The 27281-nt window shown below is 37.9% G+C and overlaps 1 protein-coding gene across 3 annotated transcripts in view; it reads left to right on the forward strand.

Annotated features, from left to right (window-relative positions):
- ZNF292 (zinc finger protein 292) overlaps window positions 1-27266 on the forward strand; it is a 29456-nt gene extending 2190 nt beyond the window's left edge. The window contains exons 2-9 of one of the 3 annotated variants that reach the window (XM_083729662.1): window positions 186-1615; window positions 3747-3901; window positions 4725-4803; window positions 5952-6087; window positions 14425-14627; window positions 16211-16347; window positions 17523-17664; window positions 19198-27266. In XM_083729662.1, coding sequence (XP_083585788.1) covers window positions 5952-6087; window positions 14425-14627; window positions 16211-16347; window positions 17523-17664; window positions 19198-26343 — 7764 coding nt within the window. In that variant the 5' untranslated portion in view covers window positions 186-1615; window positions 3747-3901; window positions 4725-4803 and the 3' untranslated portion in view covers window positions 26344-27266. The remainder of the gene's footprint in view (window positions 1-185; window positions 1616-3746; window positions 3902-4724; window positions 4804-5951; window positions 6088-14424; window positions 14628-16210; window positions 16348-17522; window positions 17665-19197) is intronic. The other 2 variants (XM_083729663.1, XM_083729661.1) reach the window with 2 other exon arrangements.
- Window positions 27267-27281: the final 15 nt, after the last annotated feature.

Genomic DNA, 27281 nt, shown 5'->3' on the forward strand with positions numbered 1-27281 from the left:
GCATCAGTGCCATTTAACAATGACAATGAAAAAAGTCCCAGTATTCCTACAGGCTGGTCCTCTCTCGCTTGTCTAGGATAAAAAATTCTGTAGAGCAACTGCCATAGACTAAATTCCCATCTTCTTTGACATTATGCATTATACTTGAGCTAGAAAGAATAAGATGTTCCTTTTTGCCTATTGAGAACTCCTGAAAGTAGGAGTGAATAAAATCAACAGTGTAGTTGAGCTCTTGTACATCAGCTCAGTGTCTCTTGATCATATATCTTAATTGAGATTTGAAATTGTGCATTTTTGAGAGAAAGGGAGTCATGCTTGACACTCTTTTCAAGCATGCCTCAAGCCATGGAAGGCTTCAGTTTATGTATTTCTAAAATGTATCAGGCCTTGTTCATGTGAACTAGCTATGGCATTTAAGTTTATCAGTTGCCTTTAGGAAAAAAACACCTTTGTTCAAGTTGATGTAATAAAATAGATAATCCTGATTTTATGAGATGAAATTATAATTATTTCCATTTTACCTGTTCTTATTCCATTCTTCCACCTTTTCTCTTACACACAATCTAGCTCTTAATTATAAGTTTGTGTGTGTGTGTGTACACACACACACCTACCTTATTTGCTGTGTATATGTATATCTTAATATTTACTATGATTTATTCACTATTATGGATATTGATGTTTATGTGATTAATAATAATAAAAATCAGATTATGTAAACAAGATGGGTGGATGGGAGCGTGCCTTGCTGGATCCAAGGAACAGCCGGGAACATTGGCTCCTGTTGGTTCCTTTGGAGTCCCATCTTTACCCACACCATATCTGATGTCATGCATGGTATCAGGTGTGGGATGTGTGGGTATGACTTCCTAAAAATGGCCTGGTGGGCCATGTTTGGTACATGGGTTTGAGGTTACCCACCACTGTGATATCAGTGACAAGAGTGAGAATTCCTGACTCCCTAGCTGTGTATGCCCCTTTCTGTGATAAGGCGTGTTCAAACTGGCTCACGGCAATGCCAGAATAGGGTATAATAGTAGGAAAATCTATAGCATTTCAATTGATAGTCCCCCCCCTTTTCTAATACTTAATTTATCCTTCAATTTTAAAAGAAATTTTGTGATGGATGTTTATGAAAGATGTTACATCTAGCTAAAAGGCAGTCGTATCTTATAGCTATGCCTCTGTTGCAATCAAAGAAATTTGGGAGAGTCGAGTACTTCTTAGCTTTATAGAAGCTTGGATAAAGAATGGTGTACCGTGTAAAATTAAGGGGGGCTTTCCTTTTACCTGCCTTTGTATTCACTCAAGTCCTTGCATCTTCATTGTAGTGGCAGGCCAGGCACAGGCCTGCCTAGTTAGAAGGGAACTCATCAAAAACTCTCCACCACAGTGTGATGGTGCTTTAACAAGTGAAAATGATTTCCAGGGCTGAACTCACCTGGTATCTTTCATGTATTAATGTAATTATTTAATTATATTTTTATTTCGCTTTTCAGACAAATATTGTATCCCAAAATGGCTTACATCAATCAAATGTTAGATACTGGCCCTGCCCTCAGACTTACAAACTAGAAAGACAAGACGTACAAGGGAAGGGGACTGGAGGGAAAAGGTAAAGGAGGGAGATCAATTTAACAATGCCAAAATAAATTGATTAGTTGTAATCAGGCATTTGTATCCAGTTGAGGTTAGGTGATCTTTCCTTACTGGTGTTTTTGAACAGATAGGCATGGTGTGGCAACCTGGCGATCCTTAGTTCTGACATTAGCAGAAGCCAGGTTGTCCTTCTCACAGTCTCAGGGAAATTCTTTGGGTGCAAAAGTCCATAGTGACTCTGAATTTGCACTTGGCAGTACTGCTTTGGAACAATTGGCCTAGCTCTCATAAAGAAAGGGAATAGAGAGAGGGCCAGATTTGTCCTCCTTCACAGGTGTTTGATACCCCCTCCCTTAGTGATCCTGCTCAGATGTAAAATGAAATTTATTATGTATAAATTATTGCACGTTAATAGATAATACATGCTTTCTGCCACACTTCAGATTCTTTGAAGAAAAGGTCCAATACGATGTTCATGTATTATTCTCTCTGTTTCATGGCATCAATCTATAATGTTCATATGGGTTACTTCCCATTTGGTAACTCTGGTTTTTTAGAATTAAATGATTCTTCACACTAGTTGACAAAATATTCTAATATCCCCCAGAATTCATTCAAAGTTCAGTTGACAGCATGTAGTTCTTTGTGATAGACCATATTAGTTTTGGGCAACAAAACAAAAAGGTCATGGAAACATAATAAGATTTTCATTTGAGTGTGCCTCACTGGCAAAGCGTTCATTGTTATCTGTGCTAGGAGAATTCTTTGTGATTTATATTTGTGTCTCTTGAGTTATTCCTATCCTCCTGCTATTCTAGTGGATTAGGAGACAAAAATCATTATGATTAATATTTCATTTTTAATTGTATATAGAATAGTCTCACTTGCTCGTGGCACAGTACCAATCATTAGGCAGATTTTGAAGATACCCCTTGTCTACAGTAACATTACCAAGTTTAGCTCTAACATTACCAAGTCTAGATCTGCATTTCTATGCACCCATAAATAGGAGTAAGTTCCATTCAGTGGGACTTGCTTTTGAGTAAACATGCATCACATTTCAGTGCATACTTTTTAAAAGCTTTATTGCTTTGTTAAAGAGAAGGACATTTTTAAAAATCATTCTACAGCTAGGCAGTACCTGGAAATCTCAGAAGCCAGAGGGGGTTAGACAGTACACAGAGGGTTTATTTATCTTCTACATATCATGTTGAGTGAGCTGTGAGTTTTCTGCACACTTTTCTGTCACTCCAGGCCCAGCTATGCTTGACTGAAAGCTTGAACATCATGTACCTCAGAGCCTCTCTTTCTCCAAAATGGAATTTTTGTGCTCTGCATAGCTCTGTACTATTACAAATTGGCTGACGAAAGCTGAGTAACAAAATACACAAATACATGCATAGTTGCATACACTGGTCTCATCAGGAAATAATGAACTCTTCCAAAAGCAAGTGCAAGAGATATTTCTTAGTGTTTCTACTCTCCTCTGTCTCTCGTCCAACTCACAAAATTCCCTGTAGAGTTGTAGCACTAGATCAGAAATCCAGTCTTTTCTGCTTGTCCAATGGAGCTGTTATGAAGGGTGAGTGACATTATTTCAACCAGCTGCATCATGCACTACTTTAATTGTCCAGTCCTGCTATTAAATAACTCCTTTCCCAAGAAAGCTATGGCCCGAATATAGTGTTCTTAAGTACCTGCTACCATAATTGGGATTAAAGAATCACATCCCAGTTGCTGTGCAACAACTGGTAATATGTCTGTGGCTGATTGCAGCAGTTGCAATAGCTACCAGCCAGGGAATAGGATGCCACATGCTTGCAGCTTTGTGTTGGAGCGGTTGCATTAATAGTGGTGCAGAGCAGCTGTGATGTGCGGTCTCTCAATCCCATTTGTGTCTGAGGTTTGCTGTGTCTGGTATGTCAGCAGAGTGCTTTGCAACATATTGAGGTTCAAAGCACATAAATGTTCCTTCTCTTATGCTCTTTGGTGGGACATGGAAGAGAAAAGTCATTCATTTGGTAGATTCTAAAAATGTACAGTATAATGTTGAGGGGAAAATGATGAATGTGTCGTCTCATATCAGTGAATAAAATGGAAAAATGGACTCCAGTCTTGATTATTCCATCTTCATGTTTTCTCAACAGACGCTTCTTGAATATGCAGAAAATTGGAAGACATCTGAGGATCCCTTGCCTTTGCTGGAGGTATACACAGAGGCTATCCACAGTTATGTTAAAGTGCGATCTTACCTTACCTCTGAATGTGAAAATGTAGCCTTGGTGCTTGAACGCTTAGCACTGTGAGTATACTATAATTAATTTTATGTACACTTGTTTGATATTTTCAAGCTACTTTGGAACATAATGCTGTATATAGTGATGGATAGTTCTTTTAGATAGTAAATGAGGGCCTGACTTACATCTTTAATACATTGGTGAGAGGAAATGGGACTAGATTCAGCTAGTGTTGGACTAGGACCTGGGAGATCAGGGTTCAAATACCAACTCAGTAATGAAGCTGGGTGACCTTGGGCCAGTCACAGCCTGTTGACCTACCTCACAGGCTTGTTGTAGGGTTTAACTGCGGGGGGGGGGCACACCATGTACTCCTTGGAGAAAAAGGTGGGATATAAATGCAGTAAATAGGCGCTTCTGCTTACCTGCTTAAGAAAGCTGGACAGGCCAGCCAGATGGAAATGTCAGTTTCCAACCTGGTATCCAGAGATCTCCACGTGGTTGCAGTTGGGCCCGCACTAGTCACAAAAAGCGCCTGGCACTAGCTGATTTCGAACATTGCATGCTGGCCAGCTTTGACAGGTGGGACCACTGCCAATCTCCTGACATCATAACAGCATCAGGTGATTGATACCAGTTAAAGTTTAAAGGGGATCATTTACCACCAATCAGCTCACTGGCAATTACAGACACCTTATTATTGGCACTGGGAATACTTGCCCCATAGCTGATATCACATATGACATAAGGTGAATGTGGTTTGTGGGATGCTACCTCATGGGCCAAATTAGGATCCGTGTCAGACCCAATTAGGCCTATGTACTGGAGGTTCCCCACTCATGTTATGAGCAGTGAGAAATTAACTTGCAAACTTTCTTACATTTTCAGAAGCTATGCTGAACTTCTGCTATCCCTGCCTCTTGAACTGCCTGAAAACCAATGGAAAGAGTTTCAGTCCTTTATTCAGGTAAGAATTTGGTTTCTTAACCAACCTATTCATCTGGAATCATAAATATATAATTTGAAATTCCTTGTACAATACAGCATTGATCATCAACTGGAGAAGCCACCCATGCCTTTTAAAAGGTGGCGTATCAGGCAGAAATTTAAAAGGTGTGACTATAACCCACTGTTGCATTTATTGAGTTCCTACCTGTCACACAGCTTTAAAAGGATATGACTCCTTTCATCTCTTTTCTCCCATCTTTTAACATATTTAGTTTGGTTTGCACAGAATGCTTTCAAAGCTCTCAAACAGAAGAGAGTACTGTGTCTGGTAGATGGACTAGGAATTCCATTTTTGTAGCCTACAGAGACGCTTCTGCTGTATGAAGCTGCATTCCCTTTCTTCATCTGTGGTTGACTGAGGAATACCATATGATTGCCAGCTTCCTATCATTCAATGCTGTGATTGCATACATAGTACACTGGTGCCTGAATAGAAGAGTATGTGAGCACTTGGTAGCTTTTTCTGGTATTATTATTCAATTGAAATGATAGTAGAGCTTAGATAATTAGCAGTTAAACTCCGACAGAAGGTGACAGGGCACTGTCTTATTTTCAGAGCTAACATTCATTTTGGGTTGGTTCACACCAAATGCTTTTAAGCTGTGATTTAGAGCTAGGTGGATGAGACTCAGCAAGCCAGAGCAAAGAGTTGGACTTGTATGTTTCCCTTTGCTTCTCCTGCACATCCAGGAATCCTAGCTTAGGAACCAGGAATCATAGTTGAAAATTGCAGTTGCTAAACAAGTCAGCTTCAAACAACAGCTCTGTTTAGAACAGCATCCTTCAACTTAAACATGCTCCCTCTTCTCCTATCATGCAGTGTGATAAAGGCATTGAAAATGGTCACAATTCAAAAGAGCAAATAGAAGTGGCAGAGAGAAACTATAAAAACTAAAAGAAGCTCTTTTTCACAATGTTTTCAGTGTACTGCAATATCTTTGTTCAAAAAGGCATGCTGATATGAATGTATATTTAATTTAAAATTGGCTTCCACTTTGTTCTTCATGTGGCAACGTGCTTAGTAAAAATTACTAAGAGCTAGTATGAGTTTTATGTAATTTGACGTACATATACTTGTTAAAACTACTTTGGTGGTTTTTTTCCTAGATGGCACACACAAAATTGATGGAAAGTGGCAGCTGCCAATTGCATTTCTTATCTCTTCTTGCTCAAGAAAATGGGACTTGGAAGAATCCAGTTCTTTCTAGTATCCTTTCCCAAGAGCCTCTGGATCAGGATGAGGGTAAGTTTACAAAGGAAATGTAGGCTGAAATGTAGGCTACTGTACAAAGCTAAGACTTGCATCCATTAGTCTGCTTGCTTTTGCCCTGGCCCCATGCAGTCTTTGGGTGATTCATCACAAGGGAATGTGGTTTTTGAGCTTGAAAGGTTCTCCAACCCTGCTATTAATTCTTTGCAGGATAAGGCACTTCTGCACTTCAGTTTCTACCCCCTGTCCAACACGTAGTATAATCATTAGGTGAAGGTGAATTTGCAGAAATCCTCACACACTGTCAGGTAGGCTACATGAAAAGACTTGTGAACTGAGAGGTACTAACCAACTTTAGAAGTTGACAGTTATGTGTATTTAAATTAGTTCTTACTATAAAATAAAAGTGTGAATGTATCCTTATTTACCAACTGTTATATCTTCCTGTATTAAGTGGAAATGGGAAGACAGAGAATTGGAAATAAGCAGAGAGCTTAAAAGTTTTATGCCTTGCACGGGGGGAAAGCCCACTTCGTGTACTGGTTCCAGAAAGGTAGAGATAGTTATACAGGGGCTGGTTCTGGGCTTGTTCTGACTATGTGCAATTTCAGCTTAACACACAGTCCCTGGAACCTAACCCCTGTGCAAGTTGTGAATCAACTGTATAGACAATAGTTTTACGTTTGTTGCCCAATTATTCCACCTTTCTTCATGGTGTCTAAGATACAGCATTTTTAAATCTCTTCTCTCCATGAGAAATGGCATTAGAGAATACAAGTTAAAGAAGAAAATTCTTCGTAATTCCGTGTATAGTGATTAGTTTATACGTGATCATTAATGACGGAGAAAAAGAAATGCACCATTACTTTTGAGTCAATTCTTCTATGGTAAAGCTTTCTTGTGGAAGCACCCATATTTTAAGATTTGTGAGTTAATGCTTACCATGGCAAGCATCCAGAGGGCAAACTATTTAGCTCTAGTGTAATCATGTGTTCAATACTTCCTTGGTGTCTCGTCTCATCTTTAAAGTAAGTTTCGCGCTCCCCATATCAGTGATCCATGTGTTCAGCTGGATTAGCTGGTTGCATGCACGAATTAAGGCAAAAATAAATAACAATGCTACACGTGCATTTAATTGGCATGGCACAGAGCTACCTGCATACAAAATATTAAGATTTGTCACTGCCGTGTTACATGGTTGCAAGGGCCATTTTCTTTCCCTTCTTTTTTAAGGACTACTTGGGCTTAATGGGAGTATGAAGACATGCATAGCAGAGATATGACGAATGCTCCTACTGCCTCCTTTGGGAAGCAGTGGTTGGAAAACAGTTTAAGTGCTCATCTGGCATGATGGGAAGGCATGTAAAGAATTTGATTTTGCTTTGTATTTGTAAGCTTCCTTTGTCCTAAGAGAAGCAGGATGGTGATGTTTGCCACACCCCAATAATTGCTTGCAAAGCTATTTAATGTGTGGAAATCTGGGAATTAATTGAATATTTTATTTTTATTTTACTTATTAAGTGCATATCTCACATTTCTTCCCAAAGGACCAGGTGGCAAACACTTCAAGTAATACACAAACACAATTTAAAATGAAATACTGACATAGAGTTGTGCTATTCATGCAAAGGCAGATTCCTCCTCCTTCCCCTTCTTCCCAAAAATCTGTTACAGGGGTTTCCCCACACTCCAGAACATTTTAGCGGGGTACAAGGAGAGGGAGGATAATTTTCATTGTAGAGGTGGAAATCCTTGTGCAAATTGGACAGCTTCGTCGGATACAACCCATAGAGTCTGGGAAGACTGACATAATGTTTGAGATGGTGTCCTTGACACTTTCAGGGTTACCAAGGTTTTAAGGTACTTTAAGAGTTTAGTCCCTTAGTTATAATGGTCTGAATGAAGTTTGCATTAATTTCCACGCTGTTATTAATTACCATCTACAGTACATACAAATGGTATGCTTATGAATAGTGCTGCTCACACTAGAAATTTAGTTAGCACAATATTAAATCTTGAATTGAGGCCTCTTGCCAAATAGGCGTTGGGCTTAAGTTTATTTATGTAAGAATACAACTAAAACTATGATGAAACCATAATAAACACAATTAAAAATGTCCTGCACGGCAGGGTTAGCCTTTAGGAGAAAGGAAAGAACATCATAGGGGGGAACTAATGATTGAGGATTTATTTTGATAAAGAATTGTATTAGATGTGGTATGGGTGGGTGTCTGAGAGATAAATATTGGGTTTCTATTGTTCATTGAAGATTGAGCAGAGTGAAGTTTATAGTGGCTTAAAATTTATTTTTGTATTCTAAAATAGATCTTGTTTCTGCATTGACTGTGTTATTTGTGTTATGGTTGTGTTTTTGTAGCATAACTTGGTCTTGTGATCATCCTTGCTCACAGGTTAACTGTACCGTGAAATTAAAGGTTGCTGTGGATTTGCAAGAGGAAAACTAAAACCTTGACATTAAAACTCCAGATGTTAATAATATTAATGTGACGTACAGTTCCGATTCATGAGTTAAAAATGGACATTTTTTTAAACCTCAAGGTCCTTCCGTATCTTATTTCAGTGATAGCAGAGAATGTTCCTCTGTTAATGCAAGACAGGTTACCTGAAATGATAAACACTGTGGTTTAAAGGATTATTAGGGACCGTGGGTGGAAGAGCAAGGCTAAAAAATAAGAAATGTAATTAGTCACTGAATCATGTGGAAGATGGAAAAGAATATGAATGTTTTGGATTGGGCATGGAAAATGAACATTGAATACATGCATCATTTTGTGTTTAACAATGAACAGTACTAAACCTTTGCATATACAGAACTGTCATCTCTAGTTATTAAAATAACTTTCTCCCAGATTTCACAATGGCCTGTGTGTGCATTTCTTGTTAAGAAAGCACGCCTGTGTTGCTTAGTTTAGGAAAATATATTCTAATTTCTTACTTAGCTTGTCATTATCTTTTTTAAAAACTTAAGCTGATTTTAATAAGTTGCACAATTAAATATGCAAAGTGAGGCAGTTACTCTAATCTCATAACATGGAGTAACTTCTCAAAGTATGATTTGATTATCAGAAGCACCATTGTGAACTGAGACAGTCTGCTCTTCTCCCCACCCCTGCCATGGTGTCAAAAATAGTTAAGAGTTAAATGTCACATTGCTTGACTCAGGCAAATGATGGTTACTACTAACCCCAGTTTGTACCCAGACCAGATACTGAAACCAAGACGTGGTACACTGGACCGTTGTCTTGCCTTAGTAATGGACTGGACAAGAGCCAATAAACTGACAATCTACATAAGACTGAGACATTGTTATTGGGTGGTTCCCTAGATCAAATGGATGGGAGTGTGTTGTGGACACTTGGTCTAAAAATTGTAGACATGAGGATTAGCTAGGTAAGCCTAGGTAAGAAACCTGCCAAATTGCAGACAAAGGTTTGTGTATTAGCCACCTGTAAACTTGATTGAGGGGACAGAGAGAACTAAAGGTGGTTTGCTTTACGCCCTGTGGTTTTGTGAACAACTACTTTTTAAAATGGCATATATCATAGAGGTGCCTATAAGAAAGGAGCGTGCAAAATTTCAGAGCAATAGGGGCAGGGGCTAGTGACTGACATGATTGAAAAAAATCACGCTTGTGTTCTATTCACTTGGCACCAAAACTCCAGAAACAATGCAAAGCTGATATAAATAGGAGTGGATGTGTAGCACAAAGGCCAAACAACATCAATGTCCGGCATTTTCAAGTGAGCACTGCTAGCAGAACTAGCAAAGAACACAGAGCATACAAGAACAAGGTGATGCATCAACATCTGTTCTCCAAAGAACAGTGTTTAAAGAGCTTCTATAAAGCAATTCAAGGTTTTTCTGTGGATATGACACAGTAAATTTGCAAGACATTTTAATGTCTGAATATCGCTGTGTTAAAAGTTCTGAAACATAGCAGTTTTGCTACAATATAAACATTGTCTGGTTTTTTGTTTAGTGATTATAAAGTAATGGTTTAATAGTGGCAAAACAAAGCAATTTTGTGTCTCATTTGCATTCTTTTAAGTGATCCTGATAGTTTACTCTCTTTTTCTATTTTAATTTTAAAGAAACGTTTATTCAAAATTCTGCATAACACAGTGTTATCAATCAGAATCTGATGACAATATACATAGTCCACATACAATTATAGATCACTGTTCAACAAAAACAGACATAAAATAAAACCAAAATAAATAAACCTCCTCCCATCAGATGTTAAGGAGATAATTAATTACACAAATTTAGAAAATATTTGAAGGTAGCCCTGTATAGGAAAGTTTTTTAATGTTTAATATTGTATTATGTTTTTATATATGTTGGAAGACACTCAGAGTGGCTGGAGCAACCCAGTCAGATGGGCGAGGGTACCAAAAATTGTTGTTGAAGATAGCGACTGGAACTATTTATAACATAGACATAATTGCTGAACAAGACAGGTTTACAAACATGGACTCTATTATACCAAGGGAAAGTAATTAAAGTGTTCTGTTGTCCTAAGTCACTATCAGCCATATTCATTCATTACTGCTTTGTTTCATTGCTCTTTATTTGCCTATTTTCTTTTTCTTTATTCCTCATCATCCCAAAACTGTCTTAATAATTTTATTTATTTATTTATTTATTTTATTTATCTTTATCCAATTACCTTCCCCATTTTTTTCTCTAATTTGGGAACCCTCCAAACATACATATTTTCTGAGTATGTTTTATTTAGCCCAGTGCCTTATTTTATGTCAGCCTTCTTCAACCTTGTGCCTTCTAAATGTTTTGGATGACAATTCCCATCATCCTTGACTGCTGGCGGTGTTGGTTGGGGCTGGTGAGAGTTACATTCCAAAAACATCTGGAGGGCTCCAGGTCGAGGAATGCTGTTAGTTGAGCAAGCTATAAGTGTCTATTAAAAATTAAGGCTGCAAATCAAGGAAGCAGTATATGATTGTCGGGGAGAACTACATGTACAACCTGAGTAGGATTATAGGTGGTGCCATTTTGTGTGTGTCCAATTGACGCACAACCACCAATGTACGCATCATTTTTGGCCGTGGAATGGAGGTGGAATGGGCTTATGGTGGCCCAGAACACAACTCCTGCGCAAGCAGGGAGTTGCCTGTACATGTATTCACTACAATTGTTGTCATTGCCAAAGTCACTGTTCAGTATAAGAAGAGGCTTCTCTTCTGCCATTGGGACTGCTGTACCAAAACATCAAACAAAACTAGATGTACATGTACCGTAGTTCTCTCACCATTCCCATGCAGGCACATCACTTTGTTGAATTGCTGCTGCAGTTAGTGAAAAATATACCTTGACATTTGGTTTTGGAAAGCATTGCCAAAACATTTCAAGTCAGTATAGGGAGACTTATTGAAGACTGTTATTAGTAAGTTTTTGCCTGTTACATATTTGTTTGACCCTTCCAAAATTACAAAGTTACAATTGCTTTCCATGCTTACTTAAGTTAAAACTTTGTCTTTCTTAAAAGGTATGGGAAAATAATGCACATACTGTTTCACTTTTCAAAAACATGAAAATAATGATTGGCTGAATAGATCATTTTAAGTTACGATATAATTCACAAATTTAATTTATGAAATTTAGAAACTTAATTGTGAAGGCTTTATAACAAAAATACAAGTACATAGTTAAGGTATAAATACTAGTTGTAAATATTAACTGGTCTTTACTGATTCACACATACATTGGTGTTAAATATTTAATGGGCAGTTACTGATCACATATTGTTGTTTCGCCCTGTTTGCCTTTCACATTTAAAAGTGGAAAGTTCAATCACCTTACAGTTTGGTCTGAAACAAGTCTAATTGAAAGTACGCCTCATTGTTATCAGTGAAGCTTTCTTGCTTTGCAGCATTAATGTAGTTATGTTCTAGAATGTAAGCCAGTGCTTAGCTGCATTGGACTGATACTGTATTACTGTAGTAATTTTAACACTTAATATTGGGTTTATACCTTTTTATGTGCCTGAGATTCAGTAACAAGAACGGACAAAAGGCAAGTTTGTCTGTTGATGAATACATTTTATTCTCTGGCTTCTGAAATTTGAATTATAGGGATATTCAGTAATTGCATTTAAGTCTCTTTCCTAAGTTGTAAAGAGCATTCCTAGCAACGTACCTAATGTTGGAAGATAGTATAAAATGTGTTTGTTTCTTGTATTTGAAATTATTGTTGTGAGTTGTATTATCATTCAGTGGATATCACTGATAAAGCCTGTTTTTAATCAGTGTGTTAGTTAAAAATATTATTTATTATTATTATATAATATTATTATACTGGAAAGTATCTTTGTAAATAATTCATGGCTGAATTCAGATGAGATTGACCTCTGAATCATAAATCACAATTGTCTTTTTGTAGCCGTAATAATACTGAATCTGCCTCTTTCGTCCCATTTCATCAGCCTGCTCCGAAAAGTAATTAGAACGATTAATTTATCTGCAAGAATATCTGTTTTCATATTATAAAGCTACTTAATCCAGACAGGCTGCAGTGACATTGATTTTAATCTATTTCCTTAACCTTTTTGGTGGATCTTTTTTAATTAACTTTTGCATCCTAGCTTTATTGATTTATTTTGGTTTTTTACCTTTAGACTCTATAGATGAGTCATAATTGTATATATAAAGCCATCTGGATTCTTCTCCAATTTCTCTCTCATTTTACCCTTCTTCTAAAGACCAGTGTCTAAAATCTCTTTGTAAATATAAAAATTGGTGTGTGTGCATGTGAGAAAAACAAGTAGGTTTTAATCAGGTTCTGTTTTTGTTTTGTTTAAAAAAACCTTTTAAACAATTTTAAATTTGGTTCTTATATGTGCAACTTAAAATATATCTGGAGTGTCTCTCTTGATGGAACCTAGCCTGGCCAGGTGGGTTTCAAGGTGGGTCACAATTTGGTCCCACTGCACCGTGCACCCCAGTTCATCACTTCACTTGTTCACATAGGTGTGCATAGCAGTCATTACCCTCCACTCACGCTGCGACTGGCTTTGGGCTGTTGCACAAGGATGCTGCCACCCAGTGATAGAAAGGGGTGTTGCCACCACCTCTCCAACACTTCCGCCTGTTGGTCAAGCTTGACCCCGGGGGTGTCTTGCTGCGTTGGGCCACCACACAAGGAAGCTGTTTCCGCAGATACCTCATGTGCCAGATCCCTCTCAGCTGGCCCTGGAGTGGCCCTAAAGAGAAGGAGCCGCTGCCCTCGCTTCCCCAACCCCAAAGGCTGGGCTTGGGTGCGGCTTCCTTCAATGAGGGAACCTGTTGTGGGGGTACCTAGTTGCACACCCTCAAAAGAAATGTGTCTGGAGCTGCAACCCTCCCCGTCCTGTCATTCCCCCCCCCCCCACGCTATGCCACTGGCACTGGCTCTTATATATGTTCATTGCTGCAGCTTTCTTTGTAAGTGCTAGCTTGAGAGCCATAGGTGATAAGGAACTGCATGTCAGAAGGTGCATGGAATTCCATGCAGTGAAGGAGCTAGTGGAGGAGGAATGGAACACTGTTCCTACCGTGCGCCCAGTGTAGAAACCAAGAAGGGTGCCAGAATCTGGTGCTTAGCATAAAAATACAACAAATTGTTGCAGGAAGGAAATACTTCTTTGTCTCCCTCTGTAGCCCCTCCAGTCCCTCTCCTGTTATAAAAAAATACATAATTGCAGACTAGTTTGTGGTCTTATTTATTAGGATTATTTGTTGGTTCTACCAATCCTGTAGTCATATATTTGTACAATTGTGTGCCGAATGAATCTTACCTTGACACCATCTAGTATAAATTGTTCATTAAGAAGGTTGTTCAGCCCCCTCTCCCCTCATTATAACTTGTGTTCTCTGAAGTAAATTATGTTGAAATACAAATAATATTACTGCAAAAAGGGTAATCTCACTTATTTCCCATACCATAATTAAGAAAAGTTGGTATATCATAGGGTTTGTTCAGAAGTTGTCCCTGAGAAGGAATCAAGGTAGAACTTGGGTTTATGAACACCCTTACCCATGTTTCTACTTCTCTTTTCATGATAACTGGTGACAGAACAGGAGCTTCTATACTCTTATGGTGAGAGGGATTGAGGAGGGAATGTACAGCAGTGAAATCATGTCCAAACTCTTAACCACATTGATGATCAGAGGGAAGAATTGAAGCTCTGGCTTGCTTTTTTAAAATTGAAATAGGTTTACTGTAGTCAAGTTGGGCCCTTTCAAAATCCTTCTAACAGTTAGTGCCTTTGCCTTTCATGATAAATACTGGTATGTAGACCTGTGTTAACACTTACTGCATGGTGAGCTAACAATATGTCTAATTGTCTTTCAGTGAATCAGTTTTTAACCTTTGAAGGCCCTATGCTACTGGATGTGCGCATTAAGCATTTGATGAAAACAAAGCAGTTAACTCAAGCAACTGCCCTGGCAAAAGTGTGCTCTGACAATCCAGAAATCAGCAGCAAAGGCAGTTTTAAGCAAACCTATCTAGTCTGCCTTTGTTCTGGGTCACCAAATGAAAAGCTAATGCAGGAGGTAAGTATGTTTTAGAAATATGCCTTGTGACTTTCTCAAAGCATCAGTAATAAGAGTATTGGGAAACATGGTTCAGAAGTGCATGTGGTAACATTCTCTGAAGAAAGAATTACTTGTGTTCTAGAACAGTTAAGCTTGAGTCAGTGCAAACTGTAAGGTATAAAACATCTTGGGCCAGATTCAACTACCCCATTCATGGAAGCTAGCACAAGGACTCCAGCTAGCTCAATGGAGCTTTCCCCCTCTCTTCCCCTGTACCTGCCCCAGGTCCTCCCTGGAGAGTTGGGAGAATGCCCAGAACAGCATGGCAGGGAGGAGAAGGAAGATTGTTTCATCTGGCAAGCAGAAATATTCTCATTGGTGGTATATTTAATTTCACCCATTGACTCTTATCCCTTAAAAAAGAATTGTTGAGGTGTTTGCCATATTTTATTATATGGGGTTCTATTCGTTAATGTATAGTACCCAGTATTTGGATATAATGGCCTTTAAATTGGAACAATTGGGCATAGAAAGGTTAGGAGGGAATTCATGGTTTTGAATAATTCTGGGAGATGAATGTTTTCATGGAAGCTCTTAAGATAAGGGGTAATTAAATATGCTCAGTGGTCAGTCTTTGAAACATTCATATCTGTTAGTCCCTCTTTGGCAGTAATCAGAAAGGAACTGACAGCCTTGTTCGAGCTTTTGAAGAGAAATGACAGAATGACTCCATTTGGCATTAATATCTTTTAAAATGCCCTTCCTCTTTCAGCATTAACCACACTACCTGGTGAATGCTAAGCTTTTGACTACCTTCAAATCCTTTAACCATGGCTGGCATTGACCTCAGCGCAGATGCTCTGCTGCAGCATTGTTAAAGTTGAAAAGGGTTAGAAGAAAGGGGTTCTCGTACTGTATAAGGAAAGGAAGGCAGTTCATGAACTTGCTGAAGCCAAGAGGTTGCTCCCAGTCTCTTAACCAAAATTAAGTCCTTTGGTTCCTGGAGTCCTTTCACTTGGATTATTTTATATTTGGGAATGATTTGTCCAGGTCCTTACAAGCATAGGGCAGGATTTCCCTAACAAGACCTATCAGCAGAAGCCCTGCACAAAACATTTTGCTTGCACAGTGGGATCTTTTCCCCTCTGCCCACCTATGTGTGTTGGTAAGGCGAATCCCCAGAACAGTACTCAGAAGGTGGAGAGGTGAGTGGTTATTCTGTTTGGCAAACAGAAATGCTTGCACTGACAGAAGGATCAGAAGAGTGTGACGTTAAATCCCTCCCATAAACTAATAAAACATATACATAGAGACTTAAGTATTTTTGTCTGTGTTAGCAGTATTTTCAATCTCTCTGGATAAGTGTAATAGAAGATGCTGGTGTATAAATTTAGGAGATCATTGAGATGATTTATGTAATGTATAAACTGTACAAATTAGATTTTTTTCTTTTTGAAAAATAATCATGGTTTTTACATAGACTATCAATGTTTAAAGCAATTGCTTAAACTGCTGATATGTACTATGCATGTTTTGATGTAATCGGATTTAATATTTTAACTGAAAACAAATTACTTAATCTTTTTTCCCTCACTCTTCAGATTGCAGCTATAGACTGCAAAGATGCTTTAGAAATGATCTGTAATCTAGAATCTGAAGGAGATGAAAAGAGTGCTCTTATTTTATGTGCAGCATTTTTATCTCGTCAACTGCAGCAGGGAGAGATGTATTGTGCATGGTAGGTTTGAATCCTTTGAACTATGTTAGTTAGAATATATTATACAGCAAATATACAAATGGAGTAATGGAACAGAAATATTATAAAATTGAGTATTTTGTCATAACTTGTGATAGCTAGTGCCATTGGTGTCCATAATTTATCCTAATTAAGGATCAGATAGGAGATCAAATATTACAAAGCAACAGTAGTTTTACCTCTGTAGGAACCAAATTCTACAGCTCTTAGCAGACTGATGTAATAGAAGTTAAGTTAATATATCTAAAATTCTTACCTCATCATTGTGCGATTTTATTATACCAGCACATTTCCAAGTACTATGCAGTGAAATGACTAGTAGACTGCTCCTTGTGAACATAAACCAGAGCATATTTAACGCTGAAACGTGTGTCCTTACCATATAAGATAGATATTGAGTGTTAAGTGGGAAAATATAATACTTGAAATGAAATGCTTAGTCATGAAAATGTTAGCACATTTAACATTCAGGATTTTTCTGTAAATTTTATTAAAATAAGATTTCAATCACAAGTTCAAGAATGATGGATTGTAAATCACTCTTAGTTTTATGCTGCTCAAGATGCATTAAGCAAGCCAATTTCCCCATCTCAAGTATTCAGAAAGAATGACTTGCTTTCCATGTGTCCAGGCATAGTTTAGGGTATATAAATAGAAGTGTACTTCATTTTAAATGTACTGTAATCTTTCTCCTGTTTTTGGCCAAGATATATTACAGGTAGGCTGCCTCTGAAGCTATTGTTTTTCTTTGTATTCCAACTGTTTCCAAAATTTCCCAGTAAGTAGAAGCTGCAGGGAATTCCCAAGGTGCCATACTAGCAATTGTTTACCTTCATTTATAGGGCATGGGGCTGCCACCTCTGTTGCATTGCTTGCCAACTCCCAACCCCCTCCCTCCACCCCTGCCCACTTGCTACCCCTGCCAACACACTACCCTCCCCATTGTGAATCCCCATCCTTCCACATCTCTCACAGCTCACCCCAATCCACTGTGAGAGGGTGAGAAGATGAGAAAGTCTTTCATCCCATTCTGCCAGAAGGAAGTGTGCCATTTTGAAATTCCCACTTCCTTCCAGCAGGAGAGAAAGACACACACCTGCTTCTAGTGACTACGGTGTTTCAATGTTAGTATAAACTTTGTAAATCTTGATTTTCAGGGAACTGACACTCTTCTGGAGCAAACTACAGCAAAGGGTGGAGCCTTCTGTACAAATATATCTAGAGAGATGTCGTCAACTTTCTGTGTTAACAAAGACAGTGTACCACATTTTCTTCCTAATTAAAGTAATCAATTCAGAGGTAAGGATGTGCAGTAAGGTTATTCGTGATGCTGTGAATTGAAATCCACTTGGTAGTGACTTGCAAAGTATAGTGCGCCTACCACATGAAAATACAGTTCTTCGCACTTCCAACTATGGTATCTGCATGCATAAACTAGCAGTCAGAAGTTCCTGTGAAGCATAATTTCCTCTTGTCCCAGAGAATGCTGGCATGACAGTGTGCACTTTGCACTTAGTATCTCTGGCTGCCAAAAATGTCCAAAACATTAACATTTGCTTAGAACATCTTTTAAAGAAAGGGAGGGAGGATGAGCCCATCTGTGGGAGAGAGTTTGTGGTTGCTTTTGACCATTCTAGATGGCCTTGACTCCTACATCAGTTTTAAGAAATAGAAAGATTGCATTGGGTACAATACAGCCAAATTTTGCTCACTCTGTTTCAATAGCATCCTGGGTAAAGTATTTATTTTCCTGTTATGTTTATATTTCTAGGCTATTTTCCTGCCCAAAGGCCAGTAAACCAGGTTACAAATAAAAACAGCTCAAAATTTAGAAGTCAACAGCTAAACAAAATAAAGAAAAAAAGTCAAATGCAGAGCAGCACCAAAACAACCTCCAACTGTTAAAAAGCAAACATCAAAATACAGCAAGAAACCAGGCCAGCATGAAATCAAGACCAAAGGAACAATGAAATAATAAAACAGTTGTAACAGAACAGCCTATAGTGTGGAGGTAATACAAGTATAGGGGAGATAGTTCCACATCCTGTTTCAGGATGATGTGGGCAAGTGGAAGTTCTTCCAGGGAATAGGTCTTAGTAGGTCAGTTGTATTAAAAAATTAGTTTGGGACCTTAGTTTGCTTGACTCTGCCTTAAATTGTATAGCGATGTCTGCCCAAGAGTTGCTAAAGATACTAGGTTGGATCCAGATAAGAGGACATTTGCACAAGTAGATTTTCTTCATGTGTCCTTCACATGAAATGCTATATGATACTGCTGTCTGATTTCAGCTCATTCATTCCCATTCCAGCATCTCATCTTCCAGCCATCAGAAACATTTTATTTGATGGATGTAGGTAGCTGCAATTTGGGTTGGGAAATTCTTCTCATGCAAACATCCTTATGCTTACGTTTCTCTGGATACAACCCAGAGATGTTTGAGAATGGCATTTACAGGTAATAGCTCTGATAAATGTTGAGCTTTGCGGGACACAACTGAATTAAGGACAAAGAAGTTGCTCTTTTCCCCAGTATTATTTTTTGTGCTTCTGTATATTGTAAGGCAGTTGCTGGTTTCACTTAATAAGTATGGGGTTTTTTCAAGAGTTTGCAACAGGACCATATAAATCAAAAACTGTTCCTGGAAGAAGTGATTAATTTTGACAAAATGTAGACCATTATCCATTTAATGCAAAAATATGGGTTTTTTAATTGTATGTTTAATGTTCAGATGTAAGGGAAAGAGTTTGAATAATCATTTATAGAATTTACTGAAATCAATTGTAAGCATTACATAATGTTTGAAATTACTTTTTAATTTGTCTCTTTTACAGATCGATGCTGCTGGACTTGCAACGTGCATTGAACTTTGTGTGAAAGCATTGCGTTTGGATGCCAGTGAGAATACAGAGGTCAAGATTTCCATTTGCAAGACTATATCTTGTTTGTTGCCTGATGATTTGGAGGTTAAACGTGCTTGTCAACTGAGTGAATTTCTCCTCGAGCCAAATGTGGATGCATACTATGCTGTTGAAATGCTATATAATCAGCCTGACCAGAAATATGATGAAGAAAACCTTCCAATACCAAATTCATTACGCTGTGAGCTCTTACTTGTATTAAAAACTCAATGGCCTTTCGATCCAGAATTTTGGGACTGGAAAATGCTAAAACGTCAGTGTCTTGCATTGATGGGAGAAGAGGCATCAATTGTATCATCAATAGATGAGCTGAATGACAGTGAAATGCATGAAAAAGCAGAGGACTGCCAAGATGAAAACAAAGAAACTTTAGTGAATGGACTTTCTGGATGTTTTGATGAAGCTACAAACTTACTTAGAAGCATTAGAGATAAAAAGCAGAAAAACCGAGAAATAAAGAAACTGAGAGAGCGAGGGTTCATATCTGCTAGATTCAGGAACTGGCAAGCATACATGCAATATTGTGTGCTGTGTGACAAAGAATTCCTTGGACATAGAATAGTAAGGCATGCACAGAAACACTACAAGGATGGAATCTATAGTTGCCCGATATGTGCACAGAATTTTAATTCTAAAGAAACATTTGTTCCGCATGTCACACTACACGTTAAGAAGTCTAGTAAAGAGAGACTGGCTGCAATGAAACCACTGAGAAAATTAGGAAGACCACCTAAAACAGCAACCACTGGTGTGAACAAGAAGAACAATACTGTAGTTAAGCAGGAACAACGGCACATAAAAAAGAACAGCCTTTATGCAGCAGACTTCATTGTTTTTAATGATAATGATGGTTCTGATGATGAAAATTTTGAAAAAGACAAACCTTACATTCCAGAGATAACACCAGTTCAGAAACCATTGCCTGTCAATGAGTTTACATGTCCTGTTAGCTTGTGTAAGAAAGGCTTTAAATACTTTAAAAATTTGATTGCACATGTGAAAGGTCATAAAGACAATGAAGAAGCTAAACGGTTTCTTGAAATGCAGAGCAAAAAAGTCATTTGCCAGTACTGTAGACGCCATTTTGTAAGTGTTACCCACCTCAATGATCATTTACAGATGCATTGTGGCAGCAAACCCTACATCTGTATCCAGATGAAATGTAAATCTAGCTTTAATAGTTATGCTGAACTTTTGAGTCATCGGAAAGAGCACCCACTCTTCAAGGCAAAGTGTATGTTTCCGAAATGTGGGAGAGTGTTTTCAGAAGCATACTTACTTTATGACCATGAAGCACAGCACTATAATACCTTCACCTGCAAATTTGCAGGTTGTGGAAAAGTTTACCGCTCCCAAAATGAATTAGAAAAGCATATTGAAGACCATACTAAATCATCTGAAAAAATACAGCTGTCTGATGGTGAGAATAATTCTTCTCAACCTTTAGAAGAAAATGAAAATGCAGAAGAAATCCATCCAAAAGAAACATTTGTTTTACCACCTGAAAATGGTATAAATATCTGTGCCAAAGCAGAAAATTATGTCTCAGATCAGTTCAAAGATGAATCTCTCAGGACTGAGGGAACAAAAGTGCCAGCTAGTGTACTGGAACAGATTAATTCAATCTCTGTAGAAAGTGTGGAGCAACCTATACCTGCTCCTCCTGCAAAGGCAGAACCGGTAGCTGTGGCCAGCAGTGTTTTGATGCCTCTTCTAGGCCAAAGAATTAGAGAAAACATGGCAAGAAAAGGTAAATTACCTGCTTTGAGTAGTAAAATAGATACTGGTGCATCTGTAGTCCAACAGTTATGCCCAGCAGTTGAAGATACTTGTAATGATCTTGCACTGTTCCAGGAAGGAAAGGAACATGACTGTGTTGGTGAGTCCCAAACAGTTTCCATGCATTCAGTTAAACCTGAACCTGAAGTTCTTGCATCAAAAAGCCCTGAAAAAGATGTAAGTCTTATGTCCTTCATGCCGAATCAAGTAGGCTGTCAAAATTTACTCTCTCCCAAACTTCCCATGGAAGAGAACATTAAGACTGCTCCCAATTTTTATAATTTGCCTCTAAAGACTTTAGAAGGGATTGCACTTGCTCCAACCCAGAGCAGCCTCGGCACTCCTTTTGTTCCAGTCATACCACTGGCAGCTCCAGTTCAGAAGTTCACTTGCCAAGTTGATGGATGTACTCGAGTCTACAATTCTTGCCAAAGCATTGGCAAACATATGAAGACAGCCCATCCTGATCAATATGCTGCATTTAAGATGCAGCGCAAGAATAAAAGGAGTAAAAAAACAAGCAGTTTGCAAAACCTGTCAAATGATAGCAAAATTGTTTATTTTTTACCATCACAAGTATCTACTCCCACTAATGATGCTTTTCTTCAACAAGCCAAGACCACTTCAAATCCCCCTTGTACAAGCCAACTGCAGCAGCTGTCTAATGCCCTTTTTCCAACACGTCTGGAAAGTATGACTAATTCCCTATTACCCAACATGGAAAATGTTATAAATATAGGTCTATCATCCCATATTAAAAGTGAAACAGAGAATACATTAGGCGCACAATTGGGAAGTTTGTCCAGTGCAACTTTACCTTCACAGCTGGACGAACTAGAAAAACCAGTTATGCCTCTGAACATTGACAGTGGTTCAGATCCTTTCCTTCCTTTACCTTCAGAAAATGGTCCAATTTCTCTCTTTCCTTCTCTTGCTGATAATGGTCCGAGTTCTGTTTTCTCACAAATGGAGAACAATACCAGTCACTTTTCCTCCCTAGAAGGAAACAATAACTCTGCTTTTACAAAAGAGGAAAGTGTTGATGTGCTCTTCCCTTCACAAGTAAATAATGAGAGTAACTTCAGTGAAACCACTCCGCAACTCCTTGTTTCAGAAAAAGTGAAAAAGGTTCGTAGGCGAGATCCAGATGGAAAAGAAAAGAAGCCAAAGCAAAACAAGCGGGCAAAATGGCCAGCAATAATCAGGGATGGCAAATTTATTTGTAGTCGATGTTATAGGGTTTTTTCTAATCCTAGATCACTTGGTGGCCACCTGTCTAAACGCTCCTATTGTAAGCCCCTAGATGAATCGGAAATTTCTCATGAAGCTCTACAGCTTAATGGACAATCTTCTCTACTTGCCAGTATGATTCTTTCTTCAAATGCATTGAGCTTACAGCAGCAACAGGAGCCAACTTTTAATCCAGAAGTGTGTTTTAAAGAGCCATCATTCCTTCAGCTGCTGGCTACTGAAAATCGGTCAACTGCTTTTTTCCAGAACTTGTTTCCACGGACTAATACGACTACCTTCAATGCAAGTGAAAATGAAGAAGGAAATGAAATTATCAAACAGGCCTTGGAAACTGCAGGCATTCCAAGTACTTTTGATTCTACAGAAATATTACCACATGTAATTACAACTAGCTGTATCACTGGTACTACTGAAATAAATGCAACAGTTTTGCCAAATCCAGGTGTCTCACCTTCGTTACCAACTACCTTGCTATCAGACCAAAACAGAACAATTAACACCAAAATTTCCTCAGTAGAAGAATGCAACAGCTTACCAGTATTTCCAGATGACTTAATACTTAAGACTATTGAAAATGGCTTATGTTCCAACTTGGTTTCTAATTCTACTGCCACAGCACATAATTTTGGAAATAATACTTCACGTATTTCAGTCATAAGCAGCATCAAAAATTCAGAATTGAGTAACTTAAAGAAAAAGGGGGTCGGTGGTTCGAAGAAAAAGAAGAAAGCTGCTGCTGACATTTCACAGAAATTAGTAATTAATGATTTGTCAACATTGGGGCTTTTAGCCAGAAATGCTGAAGAAAATGTGCAAATATCGACAGAGAATCTCCAGTCAAATGTATTGACAAAATATGAGTCTCAAGTGTTAATGGAAAATCTTACACAAAAACTGAGCAATGTGGACAGTGAGTTAATTGCCAGTGTCAAAGAGAACTTTAATACTAGTCATGATACTCATGAAGAAACAGTTTGCTTATCAGTGAAATCTGAAAATGACAACTCTCAGGTCACTCTAGATTCCTGCATTCAGGAAAATTCCAATTTGGAGATTTCAGAGCAGAATGTAATTGAAAACTTTGAGAAGACTCTTGAAATAATTAAAACAGCTATGAACTCTCAGATGGTAGAAGTTAAAATGGAAAACCAGGAAGTGTCGATTGAGTCATTGCAGAGTCAGCAAATCAGTACTTCTGAGTGTACATCAGAAAACCCTTCACAAACTGTTCAACCATCCAACCTTGCGCAACACATAGCAGACATACAGAATGTCACCCTTGATAAAATTAGCCCTTCTAAGTATGACACCTCTCACAAAGATGATATTCAGATTATGGAAATATTAGAAGGTCTGAAAAAGCTGAAGTTAGAAAGTGAAACTTCAGGTCAAGTGTTTGACAGTATAATTCATTGTCTTCCAGCAGATTCACTACCACAGATTCTTGTTCCATGTGTAACAACTGAGAGCACTTCTCCTGTCCAGCCACCTTCAGAAACGCATAATCGGTTCAGTGAAAAAGCCCATAAACCTTTTATGTGCCAGGCCCCAAGCTGCAGTTACAGTGCTATGACCAAGGATGCATTATTTAAACACTACAGCAAAATACATCAATACACTGCAGAAATGATACTGGAAATTAAGAAACACCAGTTGAAATATGCACCCTTTAAATGTGTTGTAGCTACCTGTCCAAAAACATTTACAAGAAATTCTAACCTCCGGGCCCACTGTCAGCTGGTACATCACTTTACAACAGAGGAAATGGTAAAACTAAAACTAAAAAGACCCTATGGGAGAAGATCCCAAAACAAAACTGCAAACTTAACACCAAGGCTTGTTGAACTAAAGAGTATACCTTGTGTGCTAATGGAAAGTGCACAGGAAGCGCAATTGACTAAAGATCTTGAAATAAAGAAAGAAGCATGTATAGAATCTGTGAAAGTGCCTGAAATAGTGGTGCCAGAGAGGGTGATCCCAGAGGAGGTGGTGCCAGAAAGTACACCAGATGTTTCTGAAAAAATGGAAAAACCTCCACAAGTGGTTACCATTCCTCCTGAACTTTATAATGTTGCCACACTAAAAAACATACAGGTACAACCCAAAGTACGCAAAATTAGAAGACATAGGAAAGAAAAAGAGGAGAAAAAACACCCCAAACCAGCATGTAAAACTTTAGAACTTCCTACTAGTTATAGTCCCTACAGACCTTACAGATGTGTACATCAAGGTTGTTTTGCTGCTTTTACAATACAGCAGAATTTGATTCTTCATTATCAAGCTGTACACAAATCTGATCTGCCCTCCTTCTCTGTGGAAGGAGAAGAAGAAAGTGAGCCGAGTAAAGATGAGGAGTTTTGTAAAGAAGAAGATTGTGATGAAACTGAAACAAATGTAGTTGTAAAAGAATTCAGATGTGAGGTGAGAAATTGCTCACGGATATTTCAGGAAGTCACTAGTCTTATTCAGCACTACATGAAGCTTCATGAAATGACTCCTGAGGAAATTGGAAGCATGAAGTCAGCCTTGGATGTTGGAAGATTCCCTTGTGATCAGTCTGAATGTAAGTCTTCCTTTGCAATGTATATTAATTATATTACTCATTTAGAAGTGGATCATGGAATAAAGATAAAACAAACAAAAACAGAGGATGGCATGTACAAGTGTGATTGTGAAGGCTGTGATCGTATTTATGCAACAAGGTCTAATCTCCTACGACATATTTTTAATAAGCATAATGACAGGCATAAAGATCATCTGATAAGACCGAGGCGATTCTTGACACCAGGTCAGGAAAATATTTCAAGTAAGGCTAATCAGGAAAAAACCATGAAAATTAAGCATAAAGGATTAAAATATAGGGCAGGAAAGCATGGAAACAAAATATCAATTAGGACTAAGCGAAGGAAACTTATAATTGTAGAAAACAAGAACTCAAAAATGGGCCAGATCCATGAAAATAAGGCATATACTTTGAAATGTGGGAAGTATGTGTACTCAATAAAGAGTAGGCATGATGCTTTATCAGAATGTTCAAGCACTTTGGTCACACAATATCCATGTATGATAGAAGGCTGTTCGTCAGTTGTCACAAGTGAAAATAATATAATTAGACATTATAAATGTCACAAGTTGTCTAAAGCATATACATCAAAACACAGAAATATCCTAATTGTCTCAAACAAACATCCTGATTTAATGGAGAAAGAAGTATCTTCACAAAATGAGCCAATTGAGGACAAAACGTGTGATGCAGAATTGCAGCCACATTTGTCTGAAACCCCTGAGGACTTGAGAGCCTCTACACCAGTGGCACAAAAAGAACCTGAGAAGAGTGAGAAGGATGAAGTGGATGAGCTTGCAGAAATGTTCATTACCAAACTTGTTAATGAGGACCTCACAAGTTCAGAGAATCATGGAAAGCCACCTTCTGATGTAAATAATGACTGCCAAGAAACTAGTTCTCCCCTTTCGGAAAAGCAAAACGTAAATGGTAACTTAAAAAGAGGAAACAAAGAAAAAAATCCTCATATTAAAAAGCGGAAAGTTGAGAAACAGGAAGAAATCTTAGCTGTTGAAGTAAGTAGTGTACGGAGAGAGGAGGAAACTGCTGTCGCTGTTCAAACTGCTGAAGAGCAATCCGCATCTTTTGACTGGAGTTCATTTAAGCCTATGGGATTTGAAGTATCTTTCCTCAAGTTCCTTGAAGAGTCTGCAGTGAAGCAAAAGAAACCTACAGATAGAGCCTGCAATAGCTGTGGAACCAGAAAAGGTTCTCATTCAAACTCAAGAAAATCTAATGACAAGTCCTCGTTTGCAAGAACACGATCATGTTCTGAAAGTGAAATCTCTGTACAGTTTGCTAACCCATCACAATTTCAGTGTAGCGGTACTGTAAAAATAGTTTTAGATAAGACTTTTAAAAATTGCACTGAGCTTGTGTTGAAGCAGCTTCAGGAAATGAAACCTATTGTCAGTCTGATAAGACTTGATGGACATTTGGAGAAAAATCCAGAGGTTACAAAATAATCGGGTAATATGTGTGGACTCTATGTTCTGAGGATTAATGTCTAAACATGACCTGTACTGCATTTTTTTTTTTTTTTAGTAGGAAGCCATTGAGCATGAGACTATTTCTTAAGGTTTTCTGTTGAAGTGATTTAACCTAGCAAAATCATGACAGTTGTCATGTAAATTTCTTTGTTTTTATCCCTATGGGACTTGGAACAGAATCATTGTTTCAGTTTTGTAAATAATTGATCAGAACCTCAATTTTTTATCAGATTTTTGTCCTTTTCCATGACTCAAATATTTGTGTATTGTCTGTGGTATTTTTCACTGGGTCACAGCTCATATATAACAGTACTTTTTATTTGTAGATACATTTTTGTATATATTTATTATTGTAAATCATTTGCTGCTGTGAGCAGTCTGTAAGTCTGAAATATTAAATGACACGTTTATATTCAGAATTTTAATTTGTAACTAAGTGATCCAGTTTTTAAAATATTCTTTTAAACTTTTTAAAGTAACAACTAGGTAAGTCTACCATATCCAGTTTCGTTTTGCATAAAATGTGTGTACAGGAGAAGAGATTGATCAGATCACACTTAATTGGTTAAAATACATACTGACACAGTTGTGTTTGTAACTTGAAACATCCAATATCTTTGGATGGTATTCATATGTACTTAACTCAAACTTTTTCCTATAACTGCATTTGCATTGCTTTTAATTGGATCAAAATTCTTCCACTTCCATAATATAATGGAAATGTAAATTTTAAATAGTTTGCTGACACTGAAGATTTTAAACAACATTTTGGTATTGAATAACCCATCGTGAATGTGATAGAAAATTAGTAGTGTGGAGCAGTGTATATTTTTGAGGTGGTGATTTGTGAAGTAGCCCAGTATTGCCTTAAATAAAATCACATTTCATTTCTTGTTTTATACATGTTATCTTAC

The sequence above is a fragment of the Podarcis gaigeae genome (genome assembly GCF_964106915.1).
Source record: "Podarcis gaigeae genome assembly, chromosome: 3".
NCBI classification, from domain to species: Eukaryota; Metazoa; Chordata; class Lepidosauria; order Squamata; family Lacertidae; genus Podarcis; species Podarcis gaigeae.